Source organism: Aquarana catesbeiana, linkage group LG10 (genome assembly GCF_042186555.1).
Source record: "Aquarana catesbeiana isolate 2022-GZ linkage group LG10, ASM4218655v1, whole genome shotgun sequence".
NCBI lineage: Eukaryota > Metazoa > Chordata > Amphibia > Anura > Ranidae > Aquarana > Aquarana catesbeiana.
The window spans coordinates 226,446,662-226,471,069 of record NC_133333.1 but is presented as its reverse complement, the minus strand read 5'-3'; the positions used below and the strand labels follow the sequence as shown (position 1 = coordinate 226,471,069).

At 44.1% G+C, this 24,408-nt stretch overlaps 1 protein-coding gene across 1 annotated transcript in view; it reads right to left on the bottom strand.

The window, feature by feature from the left end:
• Positions 1-24,408, bottom strand: part of ZBTB40 (zinc finger and BTB domain containing 40) — a 71,185-nt gene that overhangs the window by 17,725 nt on the left and 29,052 nt on the right. The window contains 5 exon segments of the mRNA XM_073603384.1: positions 9,080-9,166; positions 14,284-14,446; positions 16,673-16,887; positions 18,372-18,536; positions 19,376-19,582. Coding sequence (XP_073459485.1) covers positions 9,080-9,166; positions 14,284-14,446; positions 16,673-16,887; positions 18,372-18,536; positions 19,376-19,582 — 837 coding nt within the window.

The following is a 24,408-nucleotide window of genomic DNA, read 5'->3' as shown; positions in this document are numbered from 1 at the left end:
ATGAATTTGTTTTCTGTTATCTCCTCCCATTGGTGGGAGAAAGCCGCCAATCTGCCCCCCACCTGAAGGCAGTCATTGTTTTTTGTTCTTTTGGGTATTAGGCTTGAGGATGAATTCACTTTTGCCTTTCTTGTTTTGTTGACCCCAGTGCTTTTTTGCCCCTGGCTTATTGAATTTCTTGAAATGCCGAAAGGGCGCCTTCCCTTGTCTCTTCTTGGTTTGAGGGAACCCCTTATTTTTTGCTGCAGTCCTATCCAGGACTGTTTCTAGTTCGGGACCAAACAGTAGGTCTCCAGTGAATGGTATGCCACATAAACGGTTCTTGGAAGGTGCATCCCCCCCCCAGGATTTTAACCACAGGGCTCTGCGGGCCGAGTTTAGTAGTGCCGTGGTCCTAGAGGATATTCTGACAGTTTCTGCTGAAGCATCTGCCAAGAAAGCTGCCGCTCTAGTTAGTGTGGGGATGGTTTTAATTAGTTCCTCCCTGGGTGTGTCGTTCTCCAATAGATCTTGCAGCTGGGTTAGCCAGATTAGCAAGGTTCGGGCTGTGCAGGTGGAAGCAATAGCCGGATTTAGGTTTGCCGCCCCTGCTTCCCATGCCCTTTTCAGGAGAGCTTCTATTTTCTTGTCCATGGGGTCGCTGAGGGTACCTGCGTCATCAAAAGCCAAGTCCGATTTGTTCGTGATTTTTGCCAGAGAGGCATCCACCTTGGGGCATTTAGCCCAGGTTTTGGTGTCTGCTTCCGCAAACGGGTATCTGCGTTTGATTGTGGCGGGGATGAAAAGCTTTTTCTCTGGGTCTTCCCATTCCTTTTTGACTATGTCTTTAAGTGTTTGGTGTACCGGGAACGTTCTTGGCTTCTTGGGCTGGAGCCCTTTGTACATTCTGTCATGCATAGTGAGTTCTGCGGTTTTCTGTTCTTTAATGCCTAGAGTGTCAGTGATGGCTTTGAGAAGACTGTCTGTGTCCTCAGAAGGAAACAGGTTGCAGTCTGTCGTGTCATCTTCCTCCTCTGAGTCTGAACAGATACCGTCTTCTGATTCAGATTGTTCAGATTCATCTGAATCCACCTCTTGTTCTGCCTGTACCTTGTTCTCCCTTGGAATGTGTGTTCCGCTGGTAGATGGGATACTGGCCTGAGCGACACTTGCTGGCGTTTCTAATTTCTCTATAGCTGAGCATAGTGGTGCCATGGTGCTCTGAATTTCTTTCTTAAAAGAATTGAGCAGGTTTTTCAAAAATCCCTGTGGATTCTTTTGCCACCATTTTGTCTAAGCATTTCTGACACAGGGGCTTTTTCCAATCTGGGGAAAGCCTGTGGCTGCATGAGGCACATGTTTTGCCTTTAGCCTTCCTTTCCTCAGGGGTCTTTGCCTGCAAGCGAGCATAGAGAACAACAAAGAAAAACCCCGTGAGTCAAAGGAACTGCCTGTAGATAGGCAGTAAAGAGGTTAAGACAGAGATAATTCAAGAATATTCTGGCTTACCTTGGAGCTGTCCTGATTTGCAGGATCTGCAGGGCAGGGTGGGGAAGCGTCAGACATGATCAGCCACCAGGATCCTCTGCTTAGAGGCCTTTTTATCTGCTTCCTGCATAAGCTCCGGCCCCGCCCCCGGCTGACCCCGTGCAGGTTGGTGGACACACCTGCACATGCCGCTGTATTGTAGAGTAACTGTGCTGGTAGTGAAGGGTAGCATTGAACAAATTTGCTATTTGTATTCTGTTTTCTCTTTTTTTTTTTTTTTTTTTTTTTTAAACTTCCCGCCCCTAGGAGTCCCTGCTCTATCTCCGCAGTAGATAGACTACGGGAAAATGGCCGCCAACCCGGAAGCGGAACTTCCTCGGCGCCATCTTGGTACACCCCCGACTTCCTGTAGCGGCCTGTGGCGGTGAGGACGCTGCTGCGCCGCCCGGAGAGCGGCGGATTCGTTTGGGGGGACAGCCGCAGCCACCAGGGACCTAATTTAGAAGGTGCAAACCCCTCCCTGCTAGACCCTCTGCTGCTGAGGATTTCGGCAGCGGTCGGCGGCGGCGGTGGGGGGGGGCGCCCATCTATGCATGTATCCATCCCCCCTGGCGGGCTCCAGATTCTGCAGAAAGCCAGAGGGGGGTGCTTGCGGAAGCATACACAGGCCTAAACAGCGGCATGGGGTGGGGATGACAGAGTCCTCCTGCAGCCTGGGGGGATGATTGCAGACCCCTCAGTAGGGGCGAAATCTCAGGCTTTGAGCAATGTTGCCCAGTGCTGCGCCTGCTCGCCCTCCCAAAGCCCCTTGGGCTGTATGGGATGCTGGCAGGGGGTCTCCTGCAACAAGCACAGAGACAGGTGAAAATAAAATAACAAACGTTCTTGCAGCTCCTGTGGGTCCGGAGGAAACACAAACAACTGAGGCACACAGGTAAGAATGTGAAATTTATAATGGTGGACTAATGTGTTTCCTGTTTTAGGGAGGAGGAGCCTATCTCTCTCTCGGATGCTGCCCTGGAAGACGATTCGAGAAAATAATTCTTTCTGACGGTACACATGTTGAGTTACCTGTACATGGAAATCTGTATTTGTAGCATGTGTAGAATCCTAGAGAAACACACAAAACCGTTATATGGTGCCTGATTGCGGAAGGCAGGCAGTGATTGGTACTGTCGTGATCGGACTGATGCGCTGGTGTTGGGAATCCTATCCATGACCCAGCAATCAGCGCCATTCTGGGCCAATTTGACTAATTTCAGAACACGAAACATCCTGTGAGCCAAGATGGGAACACCCCCAGGGTTGATTGGCCAAGGACTAAAGTCCAGCCCACATCCATATTTCAATAAATTGGGGAACTTAAGATATGGATGAGGTTCTTCCACAAAGCCAGTTCAAAACTGGGGAGACCCCACATGGTCCGGTATGCTTCTACTAAAGCAGTGGTCATCAACCCTGTCCTCAGGGCCCACTAACAGGCCAGGTTTTATGTATTACCTTGGGGAGATGTAGACTAGAATACTGCAATCTCTGAGCAGCAAATCATATCACCTGTGATGTATTCAGTTATCTTGCAAACCTGGCCTGTTAGTGGGTCCTGAGGACAGGGTTGATGACCACTGTACTAAAGGATAAACTTCGGTAAAGTTTCTGTTTTTATCCCTTTTTATTTTCATAACAAATTGCCAATTGTGTCTATTTTTGTATTTCTTGGTAACTTTTTTCTTTGTATATATTTTATGCACCCTCTGTCGAAGTCAGGATATGACGAAACGCGTCAGAGCGTGGCTTACTCGACGCCGGAAGTGAGGTATGCGTTCCACCACAGCCTGATCCACAACCAGGAAGTGACCTTTTTCCCCTGGATATCGAACCGGCTTGTCTTCAGAGCGGTGACACGCTACCCTTATACATTTTTGCTTGATTGACTGCTTTTATTGTGTACGTATATAGAATGAGGGGTTTTTTATGAAGTTTGTGGGGTACAACTTAATAAACAGAATTACGCTATGTGCACACATTTTTCTCTTTTTGGCATTTATCTGTTTGGAGTTGTGACCCCCCCCCCCCCCTGAACCCCCAGGAGTGGTACTGAGAGAGTGGTGTTGAGGAGATCTTTTGTCCTTGGAGGCTTTTAAAACTAGCAGATCTGGCGAGTTCGATCCCCTAGGGGGAGAGTGTCAACACAGGGTGAAATTCTGCTGACCGGTGGAAGGCGCACACTGAGATACGACTGTACTGTCACTGATGGACATTTTTCTGAGCACTTCACAGACTCTCTACCTCTCTGTTTGATTACCTTTGTGCGTAGTTGGCCGCATGATTTTATATATATCTTTGCTCAACAAATAGCGCTGTTTGTAGTATATGTTTACTCGTTTGGTTTATATATACTATTATTAATAATATTTTATGCACTGCCCACTTTCAGAATATTAAATGATAAAATGAATAAGTGCCTTCTGTGTACTAAGCTAGGACTCATATCTCTGGAGAGACTGCCATACTTCAATGCCTAAGTGCTCGGTCTAAGTTACGTGCCAATCAGTATGCAATTGCATGCAGATTGTAAACTAACAGATCTGCCAGATGTGTGTGTGTGGTGGCTCAGCAGACCAGTCTGCGGACAAACTGTTGGGTGGTGGAGGCTATCATTTATTGTGTGTCGGGTGTGTGGACAGTGGGAAGAGTGATCAACTCCGGGGTTCTAGCTTGTAGGATAGCTGGAGGAACCCTAGAAGTGTGTACTAATTGCTAGATTGCTCCCCAACCCTTAGATTGCACCAGGTTGTATGTAAGATTCATATGTGCCTGTGTGTGGTCAGCCAGCTGGACTGGAGTCTCCCTCTAGTGGTGGCCAAAAGGTAGTGCGGACCACAGTTCGTCTTATTGCTCAGTTTAAAGTTCACCCTTATTCCCTTATATCCCAGTCACGGAATCACATCTCGGTTAGCTAGTTGCAGTGGGCGTGCATAACCGTGACAGTTTGACTTGCCATAAAACCTTTTTCTTGGAGTTTATTAAAGGAGACAAGATAAAAGGAATTCTGAGACATATGGGACATACTGCTGCCTAGAGGAGATCGGACACTGGGCAAGCCAAAAGGTATTAGTCCACCAGGATAATCCCTCCCACTCCCATTATGTTTCAGTTTTGTGCATAAGCAGTGGTAGGAGTAATCAAAAGACAGATGGGTGGAACCCAAGTCCTTTAGGCTTCATTTACAAGGCCGTAAAAACATTACTTATGTTATTACACTTTTTTTTGGAGAAAAGTTGCGTATAGATGCGCTTAAACACTTAAGGATGCATATGCGTAAAAAAAAACTTGTTTTTAATGATAATTTATTTTCCTTTGTTTAGGCCTGACAAGTGCCCCTCATAGACCAGTAGCTTGCTATGTGGGCACCCGAGCCAAGCCGCAGCCCTGTGTGTCCATTCAGACACGCAGCTGCTATTTGGGCTGCCCCCTCTCTTCCCTGATTAGCTGACTTTGATTGACAGCCGTGGGAGCCAATGACGCTGCAGCTGTGCCCCGGCCAATCAGGAGGAGAGTCCCAGACATCGCTGGACAGAGAAGGGGCTCAGGGTAAGTATTAGGGGGTGCTGGGAAGCCCGCTGCACCAAGAAAGTTTTTTTATCTTAAGGCATAGAATACTTTAAGATAAAAAACATTTTGCTTTTAGATCTCCTTTAATTTACATGGGTACAAATGTAATTATGTGCATAAGCCCATAAACTGCATGTTCTTATATACAGCTTTTTGGATTCTGTTTTACTGATCTTAAAGCAACTCATGTTTATGCAGCTGTGTGAATAGCTCCGTTGAAAACAATGGTAGAGAGTGATAGGTGTCCCTGGAACCGCAAATCAAGTCAGCCCTGCTGTGTGATAGGGAATGGCAGTCTCTCCCTGGACCCTGCCAGGCCACTCCCCCTGCACATTTTACTCCGCCCACTGGAGCTAATCCCATGAGTAAGCTCCGACGGGCGGAGTGAATTGCATTGGAGGCGTGGCCTGGCGGGGGTCAAGCCTGAGACTGCCATTCACTTTCACACAGCAGGCTTTGACTTGAAATGCGGCTCCAGGGACACCTATCACTCTTCTATTTCCTAGATCATAGACACGCTCCCTTCCCGGCCAACACTCACAGTGCTGGGCACAGGACTTCATTCCCATACAGCCCGAGTGGCTCACACACATATCTTGGTCAATTGAAAACAGTGTAGCTGTGTTTAAATCTGTAAAAAACACTTGGTATATGCATATTTTTATGGCGGTGTGAATGAAACCTTAATGAACTTCAAGAAAAGGGTTTTACAATAAGTAAAAAATGCTGTTCCTTTGGTGCTCATTAAGGAACACAGGGAAAAAAAAGTAATTCTGAGATGTATGGCACATCCAAAAGCAACCCAACAGAGGTAAGGGCAATGCAGCTAACAAACAGCAACAAGCCCATAACAAGGTAAACTGCGGGTTCTATCTGAAAACCTTATGCTACAGTATGAAAGGCCACCTGGAAGGAAGGGAACATGCGAACAGCCCAAGACGTGCTCACCGATTCAGTAGAGTGTGCCTTGACAAGAAAACGCAGCGCAATGGGCTGCACAAGCACCCTAGAAATGGTGGATTGAGGGACAGGCTATAACCTACAGGGACCCTCAGGAATGATGAAGAGTCAGAATGAAAGAAGACATGGCTGAGAGATCAACTCAAACAGCTTTCACCACATACATATAATACAGGGTAACTATCTGAACATCATCTAAACAAAGGCTGTCACAAGCGAATGAGAAGCAAGCAGTTTTTTAAAAGACTTGCTAGAGCTGAGATCTGACCCTCAAGAGTATTCAATGTCAAAAGTCAATTCAGACATACAGTATCTCACAAAAAAAGTGAGTACACCCCTCATATTTTTGTAAATATTTTATTCTATCTTTTCATGTGACAACACTGAAGAAATGACACTTTGCTAGTGAGTGTACAGCTTGTATAACAGTGTAAATTTGCTGTCCCCTCAAAATAACTCAACACACAGCCATTAATGTCTAAACTGCTGGCAACAAAAGTGAGTACACCCCTAAGTGAAAATATCCAAATTGGGCCCAATTAGCCATTTTCCCTCCCCGGTGTCATGTGACTCGTTAGTGTTACAAGGTCTCAGGTGTGAATGCGGAGCAGGTGTGTGAAATTTGGCGTTATCGCTCTCACACTGGTCACTGGAATTCCAACATGGCACCTCATGGCAAAGAACTCTCTCAGAATCCAAAAAAAATAATTGTTGCTCTAAATAAAGATGGCCTAGGCTTTAAGAAGATTGCTAAGACCCTGAAACTGAGCTGCAGCACGGTGGCCAAGACCATACAGCGGTTTAACGGGACAGATTCCACTCAGAACAGGCCTCGCCATGGTCGAACAAAGAAGTTGAGTGCACATGCTCAGCGTCATATCCAGAGGTTGTCTTTGGGAAATAGACGTATGAGTGCTGCCAGCATTGCTGCAAAGGTTGAAGGGGTGGGGGGTCAGCCTGTCAGTGCTCAGACCATACACCGCACACTGCATCAAATTGGTCTGTATGGCTGTCGCCCCAGAAGGAAGCCTCTTCTAAAGATGATGCACAAAAAAGCCTGCAAACAGTTTGCTGAAGACAAGCAGACTAAGGACATGGATTACTGGAACCCTGTCCTGTGGTCTGATGAGACCAAGATAAACGTATTTGGTTCAGATGGTGTCAAGCGTGTGTGGCGGCAACCAGGTGAGGAGTACAAAGACTAGTGTGTCTTGTCTACAGTCAAGCATGGTGGTGGGAGTGTCATGGTCTGGGGCTGCATCAGTGCTGCCGACACTGGGGAGCTAGAGTTCATTGAGGGAACCATGAATGCCAACATGTACTGTGACATACTGAAGCAGAGCATGATCCCCTCCCTTCAGAGACTGGACCGCAGGGCAGTATTCCAACATGATAATGACCCCAAACACACCTCCAAGACGACCACTGCCTTGCTAAAGAAGCTGAGGGTAAAGGTGATGGACTGGCCAAGCATGTCTCCAGACCTAAACCCTATTGAACATCTGTGGGGCATCCTCAAACGGAAGGTGGGGGGAGTGCAAGGTCTCTAACATCCAACAGCTCCGTGATGTTGTCACGGAGGAGTGGAAGAGGACGTATCAACCTGTGATGCTCTGGTGAACTCCATGCCAAAGAAGTCTTAAGACAGTGCTGGAAAATAATGGTGGCCACACAAAATATTGACACTTTGGGCCCAACTTGGACATTTTCACTTAGGGGTGTACTCACTTTTGTTGGCAGCGGTTTAGACATTAATGGCTTGAGTTATACAAGCTGTACACTCACTACTTTACATTGTAGCAAAGTGTCATTTCTTCAGTGTTGTCACATGAAAAGATATAATAAAATATTTACAGAAATGTGAGGGGTGTACTCTTTTTTGTGAGATACTGTAACTGGAGAAGGTCAAGATATACTTACCTCCTCTGTGCAGTGGATCCTCCTCTTCTCAGGTCCCTCTTTGCTGCTCCTGGGCCCTCCTGTCGAATGCCCCCACAGCAAGCAGCTTGCTATGGGGGGCAGCCGAGCTGCAGCTCTGTGTGTCTATTCAGACACAGAGCTGCGGTTCGGCCCCGCCCCCTCTCACTCTGATTGGCCAACTGACTTTGATTGACAGCAGCAGGAGCCAATGGCGCAGTTGCTGTCTCTCAGCCAATCAGGAGGGAGAGTCCTGGATGGCAGAGGGACTTGTGGACATTGCTGGATAGAGAGGGGGCTCAGGTAAGAAGTATTAGGGGGGGCTGCTGCACAAAGAAGGCTTTTTATCTTAATGCATTAAGATGAAAAACCTTCTGCCTTTACAACTCCTTTCTTTATGAAATTGAAATAACAAACATGTCATACTTACCTGCTCTTTGCTATGGTATTGCACAGAGCAGCCCCTATCCTCTTCTTCTGGGGTCCCCCGTCGGAGATCCTCGGCAAGTGCCCCCATGGAAAGCCACTTTCCATGGGGGCACCAGTGCGTACTTGCTCCTGAGCCGTCCATTCTGCGTCTATTGACAGAGCAGGCAGCTCGGCCCCGCCCCCTGCTCGGCACAGCATTTGATTGACAGCAGCGAGAGCCAATGGCTCCCATTGCCATCAATCTGCCCAGGTCGAAGGGAGACAGCTGCTCTTGTGTACATGGCTGGATTGGATCGAGCTCAGGCAAGTATAATGGGGGAGGTATTTTGCAGCACACAAGGTTTTTCACCTTAAGGCTTTAGAACCACTTTAAGGTATTAGTAAGCTTCCATATATTACATTTTTGTTTTCAGGTTTACTTATACTGTAATGTACCATTCATAAAATGCAGACTGCAATGTTGAGCCTGTGGTGTCCGAAAGAGTTCCCTCTAACGCTGCAAAAAAAAAAAAAAAAAAATCCATCCCTGTGATTTGAAGAGGGGCTGATCAAATGACTGACAGGTCACGTGACCTGGCTTTCCTCATGAATTATATGTCCTTGACACATGTGCAGGCTATAAACAGACACTCCCATCACTCATTCTACATTTTCCAGCTCATCTGAAATTTTCCTTATGGAGAATGTTACTTGCCTGAGTGTTTGCATTTGATGTGGACTTGTAGTGCGGCAGATGTGGGGAAGGTCTGCTTACATTTCTCACATTCATACCCTTTCCCATCTGAAATGGAAAAGAAAAGGGGCTTTGTTATTGTTAGCACACGGGGGATCTGTAAAATATGAGACAGTGGGCACAATTCACTAAAGGTTATCACATGCGATATGACGGTCACGGGACCACTTAACGAATGCGATAACGAAAAAGTAAATTCACCATTGCTCATATGGGGTATCTAGCGTAAACACCAAAAACGCTCGTTAAAAATCGCATAAAAAGGCATTTCGCTCAATTCACAGAAGGAAATGAAATTTAAAAAATGCATGCGGTAATTAAAGCGGAGTTCCAGGCTTTTTTTGTTATTAAAAGTCAGCAGCTACAAGTATATCTGCTGACTTTTAATAAACAGACGCTTACCTGTTCCACGGTCCAGCGATGCGGCCGCATGGAGCCTCGCTTCTCTCCATTGAAACTGTGGGCACCCGGCCGTGACAGCTTGTGGCTTCATGGGCGGTCGCACTGTGCTCTCCCAGTGGACAGGCAATCTTCTGAGGCCTGTCTCATGTCCCAGAAGATTGCAGAGAGGGAGGGGAGAGGAGAAGTCGCCTAGGCAGCCCGTAGGCGGAAGCAGGAAAGGAAGTCCCACTCAAAACTAAGCACCCACTCGCCCCAATGGTCAGGCCCAGGGTTGGAGTTAAGTGATTGGCTTAAAAAAATTGGCAGGACAGTGCAAGCTGGAGCAAGTGGCAGCTAGATTGCACTCAGGAGTGATCTCTGGAGGCTGGCTGACAGCGTAGCACAGACGATGGAGTCCTTTGAATCCAGTCTCCTGGAATTTAAAGTAAAGGAGAAGATCTAAAGTAGATCTTTTAAAAGGAAAGATGCTTTAACCACCGGAAGATCTTCCCCCTTAATGACCTGGCCATTTTTTGCGATACGGCACTGCGTCGCTTTAACTGACAATTGTGCGGTCGCGCCCAAACAAAATTGATGTCCTTCTTTATCCCACAAATAGAGCTTTCTTTTGGTGGTATTTGATCACCTCTGCGTTTTTTTATTTTTTGCGCTATAAACAAAAAAAGAGCAACAATTTTGAAAAAAATAAAACAAAAAAAAAAAAAAAAACAATATTTTTTACTTTTTTGCTATAATAAATATCCAAAAAATTAAAAAAAAAAAAAAAAAAAAAAAAAAAAATGTAAAAAAAAATAATTTCTTCAATCACTTTAGGCCAATATTCTTCTACATATTTTTGGTAAAAAAAAATTGCAGCAAGCCTATAGCGTCTACAAAATAAGAGGATAGATTTATGGCAATTTTATTATTTTTTATTAGCAATTGCGGCGATTGGTGATTTTTAGCGGGACTGCAACATTGCGGCGGACAGATTGGACATCTGACATTTTTTACACTTTTTTGGGAACCAGTGACATAAGTACAGCAATCTGTGCTAAAAAATATGCACTGTTATTTTACTAATGGACACTGGCAGGGAAGGGGTTACAATCGGGGGCGATCAAGGGGTTAAATGTGTTCCCTCAGTGTGTTTACTAACTGTATGGGGGACTGTGTGACTGGGGAAATACACAGATCAGTCTTCCTGCATAGCAGAAAGACAGGATCTGTGTGATCTCCCCTGTGAGAACGGAGATTTGCCTCGCTTACACAGGCAGATCCCCGTTCTCTCACTGCGGGGAATGATTGCGGGTGGCTGGCGGACATAAAGTCTGCCCCACCCGCTGATTGGTTCCCCCGCTTGCCAGTGGGCAGGCGCGCACGCCCACAAATCGCTGTGTATGAGCCAGCGTACAATGACGGCGAATCGTGGGAACCAGCCATATTGCCGCAGTACAACTGCGGCGGCTGGTCCTAGAATGGTTAAAGAGCGGACATTGATGTGGATACCCTGCAGACGTTCCGGTTATCCAAGGCACTAATTATAGAGCTGTATACCCAACTCATAGGGTACCTTGAGCCCCCAACCCAGAGAAGCCATTCCATACCAGTCATGACTAAATTGTTGGCTGCCTTACTTTTTTGGGGAGAAAGCATCCTATCAGATGGTAGCTGGAGAGATAAGGGGGTTTCGCAGGCCTCATTTTCCCTTCTCCTCACCAATGTACTGCATTGTTTCTGTGCAGTAGCAGCTCAATATGTATTTTTTCTGGAATTTCATCAGGAGTGGGATCAAATCAAAAACGATTTTATCAAAATTGCCAAAATCCCACATGTGCTTGGTACAGCTGACTGTACACACATTGCTTTTCTTGCACCATCTTTTAAAGGAGCATATCTACCACAACAGGAAAGATTACGACTTCCTAAACATCCAGGTGGTATGTGACGACAATCTGATTGTTAGGAATGTAGTGACTGGATTTCCGGGATCTGTGCACGATGCCCACATATTACATCAATCCCAAAAAATATCTGGAGGTTGGCTGCTGGGTAAGACACCTATATGTTTTATGTATTTTTATGCTTATGTCCCGTGTTCTTTCCCTTTATAAAAATGCTCACAATAACTTACAGCAAGGTTCCATGCAGAATTTAAAGCATAATTTGGAAATATAAATGCATGCAAGATTTTAAGGTGAGTTTCTTCGCGAATTATACATTTTATTTTATTTATTTATTCGAAACTCTGTGCGTTATTTTACCGCATAGGGTAAAATATTGCTTAGTGAATTGTGCCCAGTAAGTCTTCACTTTATCATAGAAGCTGACCTGTCCAGGATTTTACAATTGGTGAGAAAATTACAATTATGTTCTTTGCTTATACATGAATAACAAAGTGGAATGTAACTTCCTGCATTGAGGTTTGAAGGTGGCAACTGGGGGAAAATCCAATCGGATGCAATTCTGAGAGGTCCACCTGAGCCTGGCCACACGTAGTCCGAGTGTCACGAAGGATGTGATGTACAAAAGTATCTCACATAACAAAGCAGCCACAGAGAGAGCATTTAACAAGCATTTTTGATTTTTGACAATGGAAAACCTCTTTGCAACTAGTAGCCATTAATTACCTTTTCTACAAAAGGAAAGATAATAAAGCCATTGCCACATAGGTCAGATTTGCCAGCCAAATTCGAAAGATGATCACTATCAGTCTACAGGAAATTGCTCAAAGATGAACAGAGACACATCCACCTGTACAGTGGGCATAGAAAAGAAACGCCCCCTTTAAAATTCTCACATTTTGTTACTTTGCAGCCTGAAACGAAGACAGACATGGTTTTTGTGTTATTCAGCTCAGTGCAACTTATCCAAGTGAAAGATAAAACGCCAACATGTCTGAAAAAAGAATTAAAAACAGAATCACTGAGTTGGAAAAGGGGTCATCCCCCTCCTAAAAATAACTTGTAAACTCAATTAGGTGTTAGCTAATCACCTTCTCAATGGCACACAAAGCCATTCAACTGTGATCAGCTGTGGTCATTTTGATGAGCTCAACATGAAAAGAGCTTTCCTGGAGCATTTCATTCCCTAGTAGTGCAACTGAAGCCAACAATCCACTATGGATGGCAAGGCACTGTCAAAAGTTCTTCTGGATAAAGTTGTGGACACAAGTCAGGTGATGGATACAAAAAAAAAACAAAAAAAATGTCAAAGGCTTTAGCAATGCCTAGAAGCACAGTGAAGTCTATTAAGAAGTGGAAGGTATTTGATACAACTCAGACCCTCCCTGGATCAGGACGTCACTTCAAACTGGATGAAAGAGCCAGGAGGAAACTGATCAGAGAGGCTACCAAGAGGCCTACAGCAACTCTGATGCAGTTGCAGGAATATATGACAAAGAGTGGTCATTGTGTGCATGTGACAACAATATCACAAATTCTCCACAAATGTGGCTTGTATGCGAAGGTTGCAAGAATAAAGCCACTCCTCAAGAAAGGCCGCATGCAGTCATGACTGAGCTTTGCCAAAACGCACCTTGAAGATTCTGAGGCCACATGGAAAAAAGTGTTCTGGTCAGATGAGACTAAAATTGAATTATTTGGCCTCAACACCAAATGATATGGTCTGGCGGAATTCCAATACAGCTTACCATCCAAATGCCACCATTCCTACAGTAAAGCCTGGAGGTGGTAATATCCTGTTATGGGGGTGTTTCTCTGCAGCAGGGACTGGAGCACGTCAGGATAGAAGAAAAATGGAGGGGGTAAAATACTATCAAATTCTTGAGGAAAATCTGCTGCCCTCTGCCAGAAAGTTGTCATTGGGAAGAAGGTTCATCTTCCAACATGACAGTGACCCAAAGCGCACAGCAAAAATGAGCACACAGTGGTTGAAGGAGAAAAAGATGAATGTACTTGCATGGCCTAGTCAGAGTCCAGACTGAAATCCCACAAACGGTCACCAAATTTAACTGAACTTAAGCAGTTCTGCAAAGAAGCAAATATTACAAAGTCTAGATGTGCAAAGTTAGTAGAGACATATCCCAACAGACCAAAGGCTGTAATTTAAACAAAAGATGTTTTAACAAAATATTGACACAAGAGGGTGATCCTTTTCCCAACTCAGTGATTCTGGAGCGCTGAGCTGTGGAGGGGCAGGGACCGACCGACTCAGCGGCTCACTGAGAGGCTGAGACTGCCATCAGTCCAAGCACCTGGTGGATTCAGACTTCGGAAGTCGGGATGACGTGGTGCCTGGACCGATTCCTATGACATCAGCAGAGAGTGGACTTCCGACTGCTCTCTGCTGAAAACGGGTCACAGGAGTGCAAAACTGATTGCACTTTTGTGACCCTTAGGAGAAGCTCAGCCAAACGAGCCCAGGCTGGACTTCTCCTTTAATAATGTTTTTGTCCCCAACTAAGTAGACTGCCTCATTCTTACCCCTACCTTAAAGTGAGAGGGCTTCAAGAGCACTCATCAGATCTTCTTCCCTCAATGAAAATAAAAGAGGGTTTTATTGCTGTCTGGCACAACAGACAATACATTTCACTTGTTACCCTGGTGACACCATAGCAAGGAAGAAGATATCTCCTGTTTGGAAAACACAGGCAGTAGAAAAAAAAAACAGAATCTGACCTTTCCTGATGCCCAACAGTCAAAGCAAAACTAACAAATGCAATCACATCCAATGTTGAGGAGTCATAGATGCAGCTAGATTGTGAATTAATCTTATAGTCAAGAAAATGTCATGTACTGGAACAATCGCTGTGGTACACTCACCAGGATGCTCTAATTTCGTGTGTTTCTGGAGTGTTGAGGTGTTGGAGAAAACCTGTTCACAGGAACTACACTGTGCAGCAGAGAACTTGGAAGAACGATGATTCTGAGCAGCAAACAGGTCTGGATGATGTGTGCGATTGTGGTACCATAAGCCAGACAGTTGCTGTAGAAAAACCCAAGAGGATATAGTCCATTATAAAACAGAAGATTTGATATAATGTCCCAAGTATTCATCTTGTGCAGCTGGAAATACTGTTACCAAATTATCTAGAGGTTGAGCCTGTGAAACTACAGCCAAAGTGTTCCTTAGTCCCAGCAGCACAGACTGTGCTTTCCCGAACCTTACCCACACACATTGAGCCTGATGAATCAAACTGCTCAAATGATGGTCTCAGGAAGCATAGCAACCAATTAGATTTAAATTTCAATGTTTTTATTCAAATTAAGACAAAGGAGGAGCTTCAGAGTCCTCCGCAGTCCACCAATACGTAGTTAATCCAAGGGTCCCATGTTTTGTTGAACTTGGCTTGGTTATTTTCAAGGTACACCCAAGTTTATCGTTAATTACTTTTGAATGGGCTGAAATCACATCGCACTACAAAGTAGTGCATGCACTACTTTTTGAAACGCACCGCAACCGGATTGCATGGTAGTTTTGTACCATGAGATGCAAAGCGAGCAAACGTGCTGCTTTTGCGACCTGTGTTTGTGGTGTCGTCAACTTTGCACTGACACCCGCTGCAGATCACAAGGGCAGCACGATTGGAATGTGGTGTGGGAAACTGCATAGAAATACGGGTTTCCCGCACTGCATTCTAATGTCAACGGACGCTTAAACTTGGCCAGTTGTTGTCTTAGAGTGCAGATTTGAACCTGACATACATAACCATTCTAGCCAAAGTCATGCAGCACCGTTTTTTGGTCCCCACTAGAATTGGGGAGCAAAATATTACAGCGCACACATGCAAAAAAGACATTTACCTCCAGCAGGGCTAGTTTAAAACACCTAAACAATTTAAAAAAATATTATCAAAAAATATGGTGATTTGGTCACACCATATTGCTATATGGTGCTAAGCCACACTTACTGACAGCTTTAATGCATCTTTTAGGGTGTGCCCCCCAAATATCTTGTTTGCCCGATAGAATTGGATTGCATGGGTGTGAACACCCAAGCGATCCGATTCATGTCCGAACTGACAGTTCGCACTTCGATATGTGAACCGATCTTGGGGTGTGTCATTAACTTTGTATTGACACTCCCAACGGTTCGTATAGGGCAGTGTGAACCACTGTGTGATTCAGGTGGAATGCGGGGAACCTGCATTGGATTCGCAGGGTTCTCGCATCGCACCAGCATGAACCATGCCCAAGTCTTGTGTGTTTCTGTTTCAGTGCTCTGTTATTAGCATGATCACTTCTATCAACCAAGAAAAAAACAGCCTGAAATTTGTGTGGAGTGAGGTTGCTATAAACAGATTAGCAGAGAGCTTGACTTGTCACAGCAAGGGGAGGTGTGTGCCATTCCTCCAATCAGCTGTCTTGGCTGTATGCCAGGAATCCACTACCAGTGCTGAACAGAAAGAGAAAATCTCTAACACAATGGGGGTTATTTACGAAAGCCAAATCCACTTTGCACTGCAAGTGCACTTGGAAGTGCAGTCGCTCTAAATACAAGGGGTAGATCTGAAATCAGGGGAAGCTCTGCTGATTTTATCATCCAATCATGTGCAAGCTAAAATGCTATTTTTTTATTTTCCTCGCATGTCCCCCTCGGATCTACAGTAACTTTACTTCCAAGTGCACTTGTAGTGCAAAGTGGATTTGCCTTTAGTAAATAACCCCCAATGTGCAATTTCTAAAGAATATATAAAAGATGAAGACAGCAGCTATACATGTAAAACTTATGTAGGGAGATTTGTTTCATCCCTGTGTATCATCTGAGGCTGTTCACTTCACCGGGTATATGTGAGGGTTTACATTCACTTTAATGCATTCTATGCATTAAGATAAAAAACCTTCTGTGTGCAGCAGCTGCCCCAGCACCCCCCAATACTTACCTGAGCCCCCTCCTCTCTCTAGCGATGTCCACGAATGCCTCAGTCGTCCGGGACCCTCCTCCCAATTGGCTGAGGCACAGCCGCATGCGCCATTGGTTCACGCAGCTGTCAAAATCAGTTAGCCAATCAGGAGAGAGAGGGGGCAGGGCTGAATGGGGGGGGCTGTTAAGGAAACATGCTTTTACAGCCAAGGAGCAAAGAAATTTCTGCAAAATGTGAAGCAAAAAACTAAAGCCCCATCATCCTTAAAAGGGCAATACAAAATATTAATATTTTATATTTACCTGACAAAAAAATTCCCCTTAACATAAAATGTTAAAGCTACATACCTGATATGCCTTATCACAGATATCACAGTTGTAAGGCTTCCCCCCAACATGGGTGACAATGTGACGTTCTAGTAGAGAGGGGGCGCTGAAAATCTTCTCACACGACGGACACGGGTGATATTCCTTGGAATGTACAACCTGAATGTGTTGTCTGTTCTCCTCCAAAGTTGGGAAACTCATTCTACACTTCTGACAGTCATATGGATCTTCAATGTCTGGAGAAAAGAAAAGAAAAAAAAAAAAAAAGAAGAGGATTCATCAGTTGCTTTTGGAGATTTTGCATCACTTTTTGTCCTGGCAACACGCCATGTGAGGGGAAAAAAAAAAAAAAACAAAACTCAACAGAGCCGCAGAGCCGCAGAGCGAACCCCTCACCAAAACAAAAAAGAAAAAAGTTTTGGTTGAATTATCCATTTTTAAATAACATTTGAATGTGCACAGAGAAAACACGGCTATTGAAATCATATCACAGGTTATTCATACAGAGGGCTGCAAATTCCTAATTATAGTGCATATCAGGCCACAACTTTTTTTTTTTTTTTTTTTTTTTTTGTTTTGGATTGGGTGGGACATCAGGTTTTCACTGCTACCCATGGCTCTGATAAAGAGTTTTTTTCTTTCAATTTCTGTCCCTGTTACTATAGTTTTACCAGATAGGAAGTGAGGGAAAATCTGCAGAGACGCAAATAGAAATATAAATCTGCCAGGGGTTCTATCCTTCCCTTGCACTTCTAAAGGAAAAGTGTTTTTTTTTTGTTTTGTTTTTATCCGTTGATGTTAAAGTGTTCCCCTCACTTCCTGTCTGGTAAAATGTTGTGGGTAGGAAGTGAGGGGGAATCTCTCTAACAGAGCCTGGAGAGTATTAAAAACCTGTCAGGCATTCTAACCCATTCAAAAACTAAGAAACAGAGTTTTGGCTGAACATACAATTTAAAGTAGAAATATGGGCAAAAGTTTTTTTTTCCATTTTTAATAGAGCAAGGGAGAGATATAATCCCAGTCATGGTTTTTTTTTTTCTTTTTAAATAACAAACATGCCATACTTACCTCCACTGTGCAGCTCGTTTTGCACAGAGTGGCCCCCGGCAGCTCTTGCAGCTCCTCCCCACATCAAATAACCCCATAGGAGAAGCTCTCTCCCGAGGGGAGTTACCTTGTGGTCGTACTCCCGAGTCCAGCATTTACGTCCACAGACACGAATGCCGAACTCGCCCTGTCCCCCGTGTCATTGGATTTGATTGACAGCAGCGGGAGCCAATAAGCCAGGACCCTGTGAGAGAGGGACAGCGCGTCAGTGAAGAGATGAAGGGGCTCAGGTAAGTAAAATGGGGGGCTGGGGGGCCGGCGACTGCCAGGTGTTTTTTTAACCTTCATGCACAGGCTGCATGAAGGTGAAAAAAACCAAGGGTTTACAGCCGCATTAACAAAAGAATTGTTATTTTTGCTAACACACCATGCTGCTGTTCTCAACGCTGTTTTGGAAGGTGTTGCCTTGTCACCCTGAAAAGTCATGTCCAACATATAAGACTTCTACAGTCAGTAGATGTACCTATTAAAGCTCCCCCCCAAGTATAAAAAAAAAAAAAACATCCAATAAAAAAAACATCTGACACACAATAAAGGCCCAGAAGATGTAGGATGAGAATGACCAAAGAAGAATACAGTCCATTCATGCAGCTAATGTATAAGCAGAGCTTACTATGGAATGTGCGCAGATGTATGGAAAGTCCATTGGCCTGGCTGAATCCTTTTCCACACTCTCGACAGACGTAAGGCTTGTCTCCTGTATGAGTTCTGACATGCCGCGTCAGCTCTATGGATTGTGCAAAGACGGCATCGCAGTACTGGCAAACATACATCTTTCCTGTAATGAAAGAAAAGCTTTGATCACACATTAGGGAATGCAATAGTTGCGTGCTCCACTGAAAGTCAAAAAAGAACATCCATAGGTGATCAAGAAAATGCCATCACACAAACTCCAGGGTGACTCAGACAGACCTAATTATTAAGGATGAGCTCTGACATGTTCGCACATCCCACGTGCAGAGCCCGCCAGGAAGTCGGCACTGCGCTAATCACAGGCAGCGAGACATTGTCCCGATGCGCGGCTGCAGAGATCGGGAAATTTCTCACTGCCTGTGATTAGCGCAGTGCTGACCTCCTGGCGGGCTCTGCACGTGGGCTGTGCGAACACGCCAGAGCTCATCCTTACTAATTATAAAGTGCCTGCAAAATAACTGCTCCATCCAAAAGCAACCAAAAGATTGGAAAACAATTGGAGAGAAGAAAAAAAATAAAAACAAAAAAAAACAAACAAACAATGGCACATTCCTACATCACTCCTGCGAAATGACAGATTGCGTCAGGTTTATGGTGATTTTGTTTCTTACTAAATAAAACTGCAGCAAACCACAAAATAAATGTTTTTGTAGAGAAACTGTCTAGAGCAGCTTTATAAACAGGATAAGCTGTAGGAATAGTTTAAAAAAAAAAAAAAAAAATATATATATATATATATATATATATATATATATATATATATATATATATATATATATATATATATATATATATATATATATATATATATATATATATATATATATATATATATATATATATATATATATATATATATATATATATATATATATATATATATATGCTATTCCATAATAAATCAAATGACTGATCCCACAGTACCTTCAGAATGCTTCTTTTTGGTGTGGTAGGAAAGGGCGGCAGCTTGTGTAAATGTCATATGGCAGTGCTTGCAAACAAAGGGACGTTCCCCAGTATGGAGACGCTGGTGGTTTTTCAGGGTGGAGTTTGCAGCAAACTTGGCACCGCACTCTTCGCAGGAGAATGGCTTCTCATCAAAATGCTCTGTCCGCTTGTGGTACTGAAGGCCTAAGAGGGACAAAACACAACATAAGAAACAATTTTTCTTCCAGGATACCCGTGTAAAATCTCTGTAAAACCATTGCAGATTTCTCCTAAAACCTCTAGGCTACATAATCCAAGAAAAATACTTTTAAAAATTTTATTTTTTATTCCTGACCATAATAAAACAAATACAACTACTATACATTACGTTTAATGCCCAAATCTGGGCTATTTTTATTTTTTTAATGGTCCCAGAGCAAGTTTAGGATTAAGGGCCCATTTACACTAGAATGCAGTGCAGGAAAGCTGCGTTCCCGTGTGGCTTCCTTCCATAGTAGGGGAGGTTGAAAAAAAAAGACACAAGTCCAACCTATGTGTGTAATTATATGTCAGTATTACATCATATATCCCTGTATGTTGCGGCTTATCTAATAGTTTTTTTGAAACTATCAATGCTCCCCGCTGAGACCACCGCCTGTGGAAGGGAATTCCACATCCTTGCCGCTCTTACAGTAAAGAACCCTCTACGTACTTTAAGGTTAAACCTCTATTCTTCTAATTTTAACGAGTGGCCACGTGTCTTATTAAACTCCCTTCTGCAAAAAAGTTTTATCCCTATTGTGGGGTCACCAGTACAGTATTTGTAAATTGAAATCAAATCCCCTCTCAAGTGTCTCTTCTCCAGAGAGAATAAGTTCAGTGCTCGCAAACTTTTCTTCTAACTAACGTCCTTCAGACCCTTTATTAGCTTTGTTGCCCTTCTTTGTACTCGCTCTATTTCCAGTGCATGCTTCCTGAGGACTGGTGCCCAGAACTGGACAGCATACTCCAGGTGCGGCCGGACCAGAGTCTTGTAGAGCGGGAGAATTATCATTTTATCTCTGGAGTTAATCCCTTTAATGCATGCCAATATTCTGTTTGCTTTGTTAGCAGCAGCTTGGCATTGCATGCCATTGCTGAGCCTATCATCTACTAGGACCCCCAGGTCCTTTTCCATCCTAGATTCCCCCAGAGGTTCTCCCCCCAGTGTATAGATTGCATTCATAGTTTTGCCACCCAAATGCATTATTTTATATTTTTCTACATTAAACCTCATTTGCCATGTAGTTGTCCACCCCATTAATTTGTTCAGGTCTTCTTGAATGGTTTCCACATCCTGTGGAGAAGTTATTGCCCTGCTTAGCTTAGTATCGTCCACTAATACAGAGATTGAACTGTTTACCCCATCCTCCAGGTCGTTTATGAACAAATTAAATAGGATTGGTCCCAGCACAGAACCCTGGGAGAACCCACTACCCACCCCTGACCATTCCGAGTACTCCCCATTTATTACCACCCTCTGAACTCGCCCTTGTAGCCAGTTTTCAATCCATGTACTCACCCTATGATCCATGCCAACGGACCTTATTTTGTACAGTAAACATTTATGGGGAACTGTGTCAAATGCTTTTGCAAAATCCAGATACACCACGTCTACGGGCCTTCCTTTATCTAGATGGCAACTCACCTCCTCATAGAAGTTTAATAGATTGGTTTGGCAAGAACAGATTCTTCATGAATCCATGCTGATTACTGCTAATGATGCCGTTCTCATTACTAAAATCTTGTATATAGTCCCTTATCATCCCCTCCAAGAGCTTGCATACTATTGATGTTAGGCTAACTGGTCTGTAATTCCCAGGGATGTATTTTGGGCCCTATTTTAAATATTGGTGCTACATTGGCTTTTCTCCAATCAGCTGGTACCATTCCAGGCAGTAGACTGTCAGTAAAAATTAGGAACAATGGTCTGGCAATTACTTGACTGAGTTCCGTAAGTACCCTCGGGTGCAAGCCATCCGGTCTCGGTGATTTATTAGTGTTAAGCTTCCCAAGTCTAATTTTAATTCTGTTCTGTTAACCATGTAGGTGCTTCCTGTGATGTATCTCATAAGGATAAACACTGCAGTTTTGGTTACTGAAGCCCCCCGATTCCCTCGTGAAAACTGAGGAGAAGAATAAATTCAATACCTTCACCATCTCCCCATCCTTTGTAACCAGATGTCCTTCCTCATTCTTTATGGGGCTTTTATGGTCTGTCCTCCCATTTTTACTGTTTATATACTTAAACAATTTCTTGCAATTTTTTTGTTCTCCTCCGTTATGTGTCTTTCGTGTTCTATCTTAGCTGCCCTAATTGCACCCTTACATTTCTTGCTGCATTCTTTGTAAGGTCTGAATGCTGATGATGACCTCTCAGGCTTGTATTTTTGAAGGCCTTCTCCTTTGCTTTTATATGCATTTTTACATTGGGTTAAGCCATCCAGGACTTTTGTTTGCTCTTTTAAATTGATTATCCAAAGGGATGCTCTGGTTAATGCCCTTATTTAATATGCTCTTAAAGGAAACCCATCTCTCCTCCGTGTTCTTTGTTCCTAAGATTTTATCCCAATTTATATCTTCTAGCAAGCTTCCTGCAACGCATTCCAACCGCACTGCCCTTGCGATCTGCTGCGGGGGTCAGTGCAAAATTAACAACACCCCAAACACAGTGCATTTGCCCGCACCAGATCGCATGGTACCAATTTTTCAAAAAGTAGTGCATGCACTACTTTTGGTGTGGTGCAATTTCAGCCCATTCAAAATGAATGGGGCTTAAAGTGTAAGTAAACCCACCCCTATCGTTTTCAGCCAAGAAAGCTGCCATCTTTGCCTCTGTTTAATCTACAACTGCCATGATGCTGCACATGTGATCAGTTATGACACCAGACATTGGATGGTTTGTCAGTTTGGTTGAGAGCACAAGTGTTACATTTTCGGCACGTGCCAGAAATGAAACTGTTTTATGGATTGGTTTACTTCCGCTTTACATCGCACTGCACAGAACTGCATGTGAATTGCACAGGAACTGCACAGTCCCTAGTGTGAAAGGGCCATAAAAGAGAAGCATGGGCTTTTTTTTTTTTTTTTTTTTTAGCTTCATCCTATTCCCTGTGAGCTGCTAATACATAAAAAATCTTTCGACCCCTTTGAGAAGTACACCCTTTTTACTAAAATTAAGGTAAATACCTGTCAAGGGGATACAGTCCTTTCTGTATTCTTATGCTAACAATCTGGTTGGGATCCACCTCTATTTGACTGATGTGAGCTCTGGGCTGTCTGCTCTCCTCCTTCTCCTCCCTCTCTCTTTTCCTCTTACATGGTACACAGCTCAAATCGATTCTCTTACAGACAGCCTCTACCTGCACACTGTGTACCAGCCTGCTATGCTGCACTTCTGACCTGTGAAGGTCCCACATAAAAACATTGGTGCAGCATAAGATGTCTGTAAAAATAGATCTGAGCTGTGTGCAAGGAGGAGGGAAGGGGAAGAGGAGCTGTGCTGCCCCTGCCTGTGATCAGACTGTGTACAGTACAGGTAAGCCAGAAGGAGCCCAACAGGCACAGCTTCCATGGAGGATGGGGAGGGGGCACAACTTAAAATCGGGGGTGGGGTGACAGCCCTCCCCAACACCTCCCTTCAGCGATGTCTATACTACTTATATAATTTTCCACTATGCATAGGAACATCACAGTGCCTGAATGTGTTTACTGTTCAGTAGGAGCAGCCACATCTTCCAGGAGAGGAGAGGCAGAAGGAGGGGGCGGATTGCTAAAAATTGTAACCGCCCCCTCTAAACTTTCAAAAAGCATTTGGACCGTTACAGGGACATGATAGCTGAAGGAGGGAGGAAAGCAATGACAGCTGATTCACGATTATGGTAAAATTTGTTTATTATTTAGCCCATCCCATACTTCTCCTTTAAAAAAAAAATGCAGCTTCTCACAGTAATAATATTCTTCCAGAAAATGTCCTCACGACTCAGGACAATAGTAATGATTACAGGAAGCTGCCTGCATCATTAAAAGACCTCCCTGGAAGAGCCTCAGTAATCACATGATCAAACCTCTAAAACCGGTAAGTCTAGGAATAAAACAAAACATCATCACTGCAGGGGGGTATTCCACAAGGGTGGGGCTTTAAACGAGTGGTGGGAGAACCTTAAGTCGCCAAGCTGTCCTTAAAAAACAGACCTTCAATTATTTTTTCAACTTTCCATCTATTAAATATTCTGCCCTTGTTGTTTTAACTTTGGATAGAAAAACATTTTTTTTTCTGCCAGTAAATACTAAGGTATTTACTGGCAGAGAAAAAATGTTTTTTACAGCCCACTTCCTGTTTCTTGTCTGGTAAAATCCTAGGCTTATGACATCATGTACAGCTCTCTCTCACTCTCCTGAGAGTTTGCCAGGGAGAAAGAGGGGCTGAGTCATAGGAGGGCAAATGAGAGCTGCAGAGCTGGAGGTGTGCCTGTGTAAATCCAGGAAGTGAACAGGCAGCAGCTTCAGCTGCCCACAGTTAAAATGGATGCAGCCAGACTTAGTGGGGGGAGATTTCTCCAGCATATTTGGCAAGTACAGAATCACAGTATATATAAAATAATGTACAAAGTGGTTGGAGGGAAGCATCAGAATGGCAAAGATGTTTTTATTACAAATTGTGTGAGCAGACTGCAGTTCCTCTTAAAAGCAGAGTGCCACTCGTTTGTAAGTTTATTAAAAGTCAGCGGCTACAAAAAGTGTAGCTGCAGACTTTTAATAATCAGACACTCACCTCAACCTCTCCCCCTTCTCTTTGCGGCGCCGTCATTGCAAGTGTGGGCACCCAGCTGTGACAGCTTGAGGGTTCACATCCGGGTGCTCACTGCGCAAGTCATGCTCTCCTACTGGCCAGGCAATCTTCTGGGACCTGTGACGTGTCCCAGAAGATTGCAGAGAGGGAGGGGCCACCTAGGGGGGAGATGAGTCGCTGCATAGGAGGCGAGACGATG